Source organism: Bison bison, unplaced genomic scaffold (assembly GCF_000754665.1).
Source record: "Bison bison bison isolate TAMUID 2011002044 unplaced genomic scaffold, Bison_UMD1.0 scf7180017864020, whole genome shotgun sequence".
NCBI classification, from domain to species: domain Eukaryota; kingdom Metazoa; phylum Chordata; class Mammalia; order Artiodactyla; family Bovidae; genus Bison; species Bison bison.
This window is the reverse complement of record NW_011494592.1, coordinates 1038188-1046719: the sequence shown is the minus strand read 5'-3', so window position 1 is coordinate 1046719 and position 8532 is coordinate 1038188. Positions and strand designations below refer to the sequence as shown.

Sequence of the window (8532 nt, the reverse complement as noted above, 5' to 3'; positions counted from 1 at the left end):
AGGGGTTGCCATTTCCTTCTCCAGGCGATCTTCCCAGGTCTCGTACATTGCAGGTGGTTTCCTGGATTTCAGGCAGATTCTTTTTTTTTTTTTTTTTTTAGTGTTCAGGCACATTCTTTATCGACTGAGCCTTCCTTCCTGAAAGACCTGGATTAGATGATCTTTCTCCTAACATCTGGTAAAGCAGCCTTCATCATGTTGGGGTTTTTAAAAAATTATTCTTTTCCATTTAAACAGCAATGGATAGTCCCAGATATGTAGTAGTCTCCGACTTGAGTCAGCAGGTGTGGTTCCTTCAGGGTCAGATCCTCGTGGTAGTTCCTCGGAGCAACAATGTGGGGCCAGGTAAGTGACAGGTCATCGTGTGGCTGCTCCTTGGAGCAGCCTCACATCAGTGCGGCTGGGATGCTTGTACCATCCTTTTATTAAAGTGTGGCTTTGTAGCAGAGACATCATTTGGCTGACAAAGGTCCATATAGTCAAAGCTATGGTTTTTCCAGGAGTCATACACGGATATGAGAGTTGGACCAGAAAGAAGACTGAGCACCAAAGAAATGATACTTTTCAACTGCAGTGCTGGAGAAGACTCTTGAGAGTCCCTTGAACTACAAAAAATCAAACCAGTCAACCATAAAGGAAATCAACACTGAGTATTCATTGAAAGACTGTTGTTGCAACTGAAAGTCCAATACTTTGATGTGAAGAGCCAAGTCACTGGAAAAGACCTTGTTGCTGGGAAAGACTAAGGCAAAAGGAGAAGGGGGAAGCAGAGAATGAGATGGTTGGATGGCTTCACCAATTCGATGGATATGATATTGAGCAAACTCTGTGAGAGTGTGGAAGACAGAGGAGCCTGGTGTGCTGCAGTCCATGGGACTGCGAAGAGTCAGACACAACCTAGCAACTGAACAACAACACCTGGAGGGGGAAGAATTTCACATCTGCCCGGGAAGAGGTGTCTTGGACCATGGCAAAGAGAGCAGAGGGAGTGGAGTAGCTTTCTGGGGAGCAGGAGAGCTGCTTTCAGTGATCTGAAGGCCTGTCCTAAGGAAAAAGAGTGGCTTGTTTGCCCAACTTCCTATGTCCTAAGAGGACTAATTGGGTGGGTTGCACAGAAGGCAGATTTCAACATCAGTTAGGCAAAACTCGGTAATGAACAGAGCTTTCCAAAGATCAGAGGGGTTGCTTGGGATTGGTGCTCCTCGCCTCCAGGTGTTCAAGCAGAGGTTGTGAAAATCCCAACGGTGGGGTCTGCCTCCTCTGCCTGCACTCCATTTCCTAGAGCAGTGACTGGTGCTTGGTATGATTGAGTGAATGAATGAACGAATGAATATGAGGCTGACCACTCTGTGGGTCTGGTAGTGGGATTATACTCTTAAGGGCTCTTCCAGCCTTGCCTGTAAGATCTTGGTCTTTTGTAATTGCAAAAGGTCACTGACGCCGTAACCCCTCTTCTCTGACAGTCACTGTCACCATTATACCATGCAAGAATCCGGAGTGTCTTGAGAAAGACAAAGGGATTCCTATTTATTTGGGAATAAAGCAGCCAGAAATGTGTCTATGTTGTGAGGAGGTTGGTGGAAAGCCCGAATTGCAGTTGAAGGTAAGTGACAAAGAAAAATAATGTTAGAAAAAACCCAACTTCTTTTCTCAGAAGTTGATTTGTCAGGAAATCTAATTTTATAATTAAAAAAATAAATAGTTTCCTGTTCTTAAGCATATTTATACCTGGCTCCTTTAGAGTCATGTGCATGCAATAAGCTTTTATTTTTTTAAAGCCGAACTAATTTTTATTTGTTTAGTTTTGGCTGTGCTGGGTCTTGTTTTTTGCTGTGTGGGCTTTCTCTAGTTGCAGTGAGTGGAGGCTACTCTCTTGTGGTGGTGGATGGGCTTCTCACTGCAGTGGCTTCTCTTGTTGCAGAGCACGGGCTCTCTAGGTGTGTGGGCTTCAGGAGTTGTGGTGCGTGGGCTCATTAGTTGTAGCTTCTGGGTTCTAGGGCACAGGCTTGGTAGTTGTGGCATGGCTTAGTTGTTCCTCGGCATGTGGGATCTTCCCAGAACTAGTGATCGAGACTGTGTCTCCTGCATTGGCAGGAGGATTCTTTACCATGAGCCACCAAGGAAGCCCATGTTTTTCTTATTTTTAACTGCCTGATATAAAACAACTTGTTTCTGAAACTTCAGTTTACAGCAATTCAATTTAATTCAACACCATCCAATCCAAGCCAGCAAATGTGTTCATTCTAACTGGCCTCCAGCACTGTTGTAGGCATTTGAACATCATCAGTGCACAGAATGGCGAAGAGCCTTGCCTTTCTAGGGTTTACATTCTAGTGGAAGACAAGAAATGGTCCACAAGAAGCGTAATCATGGGTAAGCCTGTGACATGTTAAAGGGGGTTATGTTGTCTGGGAAAGAATGATTAGAACTAGTAAAGAGACTGGTGGCACCAGAAACAGCTAGAGCCTGGCTTCATGGTAAATAGTACAGCAGGTATTATTGTAAAGGTAAGATTTTATTGGACAGGAAAGGAAGAAAAATGTGAGCCCAACAGAGTGTCCAGTGAGGGCAAGTTCAAGGACCGGGAGTGAGCTGGGGAGGAGGCAGAGTTCAGAGAAAGGCAGATAGTAAAAGAGCTTTCCCACTTTTGTAAAGTCTTTAACCTGTCAATCAATTAATTCATTCAACATATATGCTAGACTCTAGGTTCATCCACATCACTGCAAAGACCCAATTTCCTTCCCTTTTATGGCTGTGTAATATTCTGTTATATTTATCTACTACTGTGTGTAAAACAGATAGCTGGTACAGCACAGGGAGCCCAGTTTGATGCTCTATGAGTACCTAGAGGGGTGGAATTGGGGGTGGGGCTGGAGAGAGGTCCAAGAGGAAGGAGATATATGTATGCATAGGGCTGATTCACTTTGTTGTACAGCAGAGACTAACAACACTGTAAAGCAACTATGCTCCAATTAAAAATATATAAATTTTTTTAAATTAATTCAACCCAAATTATTAGAATGTTTTGAATAGAAGAGTGACATGAAAGGACATAGATTTTAAAAGGATTATTTTGGCTGCTACTTGAGAGCAGGGTGTGACGGACAAGGACAAAATTTCCCTTGGAGGCTTCAGGGTGACCCAGGTGTAATCTGAGGGTCTACTGGAGGAAGAGGGATGATGGTCAGAGTCTTGAAATACTTTAAATTAAGGCAATAGAATTTGCTGACAGAGTGGATATGGTGTGTGATGAAGTAGATGAGGACGAAACAGTACGCTTTCAGCTCTGTAGGCAAGAGCTAGATGGTTTAGACCCTGCAGGTTTTGTTAAAGGCCTTAAATTATATGATAATTATGAGAACATCATTCAAGACATTTAAGCTGGATGGTAACATGATCTTGTTTATTCAGTTATTTCAGTTTACAGTTCATTCAACTGCTTTGTGGAGAACGGGTGGTGGGGATGGAACAGGTGTGCGGGAGGATGTGAGAAGCGGCTCAATTCAACAAATATTTTGGAACTAGGCTTTACAGGTCTTGTTACTGGGTTAGATGCTGAGAGGTCAAAGAAAGCAGTTTCAAGGTTGGCTTCTTGGTTTTTGGCTGTCCACAGAGTGGGATAGATTAACTGGCAGTTATTAACTGAATAAAGGAATCTTTTGGAAGAAGTCCCCCTATTCAGGGTAGAATGTGGCCGAATTATGGGCCATTCCATTATCTCTTTGGAGATCTTGGATATAATGTACTTTACTTAGAAATACCTATCTTACCTAAATATAACAATATGTAAATATATAAATATATACACCTACAAATATCTTTCTGTATACAATATGGAAGATTTTTTCTGATTATTCTATATTCCTTTGTTCCTTTGAGTGCAAGTCCTTTGAGTTTTTAGACCCTCTTGTGCCTTTTTCATGGCTTTGACCTTTCTCATATGTTTGACAATCAAAAACCTATACACCCCCACCTGGTAGTCCTTTGCCAGAACAGTGGTTCTTACAGGAGGGGGTCTCTCATGCATGCAGCTTGGGTGAGAGAGGACCTTGGCTTCCTGCTGCAAATTTGCATCTCCTTCCTTTTCCTCGGGGAAGAGGGGGTCTTCTCAGCCTCTAATGTGAGGAGAGTTCCAATTTGTAATTCAAGCGTGGCCACTTATCCGTGAACCTGTGCCTTGTGTCAACTTCCATGCCCCCTCTGGATTTGAGGGTGAAGGCTGGGAAGGTGAGATTTTGGGTGTGCCCACTCTGCTGTTCCTTTGCAATGTTTTTCCTAGGCTTGCTCTAATATATGGATAGGGTTGCTCAAACATTGGAACATTTATAGGTTGTGTGCAAGGAACCTTGAACTGCAGGGCTTTCAAGGTGGCTCAGTGGTAAAGAATCTGCCTCTCAATACAAGAGACGAGGGTTCAAGCCCTGGGTTGGGAAGATCCCCTGGAGAAGGAAATGGCAACCCCCTCCAGTAATCTTGCCTGGAGAATCCCATGGACAGAGGAGCCTGGCAGTCTACAGTCTGTGGGATCTTCAAAGAGTCGGACATGACTTAGCAACTAAACAACAACAACCTTGAACTACTCAAACAGCCTCTGTTTCTCCTTCTGGCATTTTCTGTCCCGTTTCAGAACCAGAAGATAATGGATCTGTACAACCAAGCCAAGCCTGTGAAGCCATTCCTTTTCTACCACAAAAGGACAGGCAATACCTCCACATTTGAGTCTGTGGCCTTTCCCGGATGGTTCATTGCCTCTTCTGAGACAAACCAGCCCATCTTTCTCACTTCTGAGCTGGGGAACATATACAATACTGCCTTCCAATTAGATTTCAAGGTTTGAACTCAACCTAGAGGTGGCAACTTGGTCTTATCATTTCTAGCACTCAGTGTCTTTGTTTGTATTATCTCTGTGTCATTTTCATCAGTGCTTAGAGGTGGGCTTGAGCCCGTTCTCATCTTATTTTATAAATGGAGAAGAAGCAATGACTCTATGGAAACCAAGGAATAGAATGTGGGCTCAGAAGCAAAGGAGGTGGGTGGTGTGTGGCTCTCCTTTTCAGCTGCAGTGGTCCATCCTTCAAGCCATCTGTACAAACATATCGGGACCCTAAAACAGTAGGACTCTCTCCTGGGTGTGGTTATGAAGAAGCCTCAGAGCTCATGAGTCTTACCCAAGATATTGGGACTAGCTTGGAGCTGATCTTTCTATTCTGCTTTGTTTCCTGATGGTATTACATTTCCCATAATCTCTATATCTTTCCAGTACTTTGCAAGGGTTAATGCATCATTTTAAGGGTTAGAGTCTTGTAAAAGAAAATAATTCTTAACGAAAGTGAATTATTTTTGTCTAATTCTAATGTGTTACCATAAAGCCAGGGCTTCCCTGGTGGCTCAGAGTAGAATCCACCTGCAGTGCAGGAGCCTCAGGAGACATGGGTTTGATCCCTGGGTTGGGAAGATCCCCTGGAGGAGGGCATAGCAACCCACTCCAGTATTCTTGCTTGGAGAATCCCATGGACAGAGGAACCTGGCAGGCTACAGTTAAAGAGTCAGACATGACTGAAGCGACTTAGCACACATGCACTCACCAGAAAGCCAAATATAAACTCTAGGTTTTTTATACAATAAGAAAGCTAAAACAGATATAAAATGAAATAGGAAACAAGGAGCAAGCTGAAATTAGCAAGAGTAATTAAATGAAGACACCACAGTGGGTCAGCCTGGGGCTTAGCTGAAGGGAGCAGGGTCCTTATCAATGGTGATAGGTTGGGTGGTGGGGGTATTTCATGTAAAAAGGCACTACCATTTACTATTTTCTGTGGAATCTCATGCCTTGCTTTCTTTTCTTTTTAGGAATTCTCACCATCTAACAACTCCCTCTAGAAACTGCAATAAAAGGTGCCTTTTGGGGGAATGGAGAGCCTAAATTCTTCACCAGCCGTGCTTCAGATGTTACATTGTGATGAAATGAAACAACTGATTTAGGGTATAATCGTAAAAAGATGTAGCTCAGATCTGGTTCTGCATATCGTAGATTTCTTATTCTGACTCTGATACTACAAATGCAGAAAACGATGTTTGCTTAAATGCAGTCCACACGATAACAACAGTAATGAATTTTTTAAAATGAAACTTTCATTAAAGTAGTGGACAATCACACCACTTACTCTACTAGGCAGGCTAGTAAGCAGTCAATAAGCACTGACATAACACAGTGTCTCTTGATTCTTAAAAGTTTTCTTCTTCAGTGAAATACTTTTTCAGCATGCAGTTTTATAAAAGCCGCCATTAATGTGGACACAAAGATGATTAGTTCTGGAATATCAAATAGAAGAATTACTCATTGGATATTTAGTACTACACTTACTGCTAATAAATGGTGACATGTTGTTACATCTGCCAATTTGCATCATTACATTGTCAATTGATACATGTGACAGTTGGGGTCTGATGACACATTCCCTTGCAACATGATTATGATTCTGAGTGCCATGGCATAGCCATGGCATAGCCAGTCCTACCAGGGGCTGTGTGATGATTCAGTTTCCTCATCTCCTTTCTCTACCGTGTTCATGCGGGCACTATGATACCTTTGTCAACTGGCATGTACAAGAGCTCATGCAAAACTCTAATAAGGTGATGCTTTGTGGCTGGGCTCAGGCGTAAGGGGGTCATTCTGGTCACCCATTAGAGATTCTGATAACATATTTAGAACATACTCAGAATGAAAAAATGGGGCTTCTCTGGTGGCTCAAATGGTAAAGAATCTGCCTGCAATGCAGGAGACATGGGTTTGATCCCTGGGTCCAGAAGATCCCCTGGAGAAGGGAATGGCTACCCACTCCAGGATTCTTGCCTGGGAAATCCCATGGACAGAGGAGCCTGGATGACTACAGTCCATGTGGTTGCAGAGTCAGACACGACTGAACAACTAACACTTTCACTCTCAAAATGCAAACATAGGGAATTTCTCCAAGATCCAGTGGTTAAGACTTGGTGCTTTCATTGCCTTGGGCTCGTGTTCAATCCCTGGACAGAGAACTAAGGTCCCACAAGCCAAGCAGCATGGCCAAAAACAAACAAACAAACAAAGCAAAACCAAAAAAAAACAAACAAAAATGAAAAACACAATAATCTCATCTTGTGGAACCCAGAGAACAGCCTTCCATGGACCCCCAGCTTACCCATCAATTTTGAGAAATACCACACATGATCTGGCACAGTGGAAGAAATCAGAGAAGGTTCTTGTGAGCAGCAGCACTCTCATTTTCAGCTCATTACCTGGTGCACATCTGACTTTCACGTGTTTGCTGTGTCTAGTGCTCTTGCACTTGAATACCATATGCTCCAGGCCAAGATTCATTGAAGCATTTGGTTCCTTTGGATCTTTAGCAACTAGATACTACAGAAAACCTTGATGCCCTGGGAGACGGGTTTCTGGCTTCCAGTGGGGGGAGGGGATTAAGAACTTTGCCACCAAAATCACAAGTCCAGAGAAAACAGTTGAGTGGGATGTTTTCCTGTCAAGCTGCTTTGGGGCTTACATCATCTGGCCCCAGAATCGCTGAAGGGCAAAGATGGTTTCCTGAAGACACTGTCCCCAGCATTAACAATTGGCCATGAGGACTAAAGATGCCTCCCCAAGACCCTGAGACCAGGGGTTGTAATGAATAATTCTTCATGTCAATAAAACATCAGTTTGCGTTTCTCACACTTGAGGAGATGGTTGGATGGCATCACCAACTTGATGGATGTGAGTTTGAGCAAGCTTCGGGAGTTGGTGATGGACAGGGAAGCCTGGCGTGCTGCAGTCCATGGGGTCACAAAGAACTGGACACGACTCAGTGAACTGAACTGATGATGTGATATCACTTACATGTCAAATCTAAAGAAATGATACAAATGAACTTATTTACAAAACAGAAAAAGACTCATAGAGAAAACAAGCTTATGGTTACCAAAGGGAAAATAGAGAACGGTAAATTGGAAATTTGAGTTAATAAATACACCCTTCTATATATAAAATAGATAATAAGAACCTACTGTATACACAGGAAACTGTATTCAATATTTGGTGATAATTTTAATGGAAAAAATTCTGGAAAACAATATATATATATGTATGTACGTGAATCACTTTCCTATATACGTGAAACATAGTAAATCAACTCTACTTCAATTAAAAATAATAGGCACACAATAGTTTTTTGCTCCCCCTCCCCAGGAATTGTATAGTTTTTCTTAGTGACATCATCTCCTTTAGCTTTTTCATTTTATGAATGAGGAAAGGGAGGTGCACAGTATGGCAGTGACTTACTGAGGTGGCATTGACATTGATTATTTGAACTGGAAGTCATGATAGCCTTGATTTGGGGTCTTTCAATTTCTGTTTCCTGGAGTTGGGATATTATGAATCACGGTGTGAGAAATCGGCAACAATTATCAACAGCAATCTTGTTGTTGGGACTTTCTTCCCACGGTGTGAGAAATCAACAACAATCAGCGCCTTGGGAGCCTCCTCACTTCCATCGCCGG

At 42.7% G+C, this 8532-nt stretch overlaps 1 protein-coding gene across 1 annotated transcript; it reads left to right on the top strand.

Annotated features, from left to right (window-relative positions):
- Positions 1-239: 239 nt before the first annotated feature.
- On the top strand, positions 240-4837 carry IL36G (interleukin 36, gamma). Its single transcript, XM_010834129.1, has 3 exons — positions 240-345; positions 1464-1603; positions 4628-4837. The coding sequence occupies exons 1-3, from the start codon at positions 240-242 to the stop codon at positions 4835-4837; spliced, it is 456 nt and encodes a 151-aa protein (XP_010832431.1).
- Positions 4838-8532: the final 3695 nt, after the last annotated feature.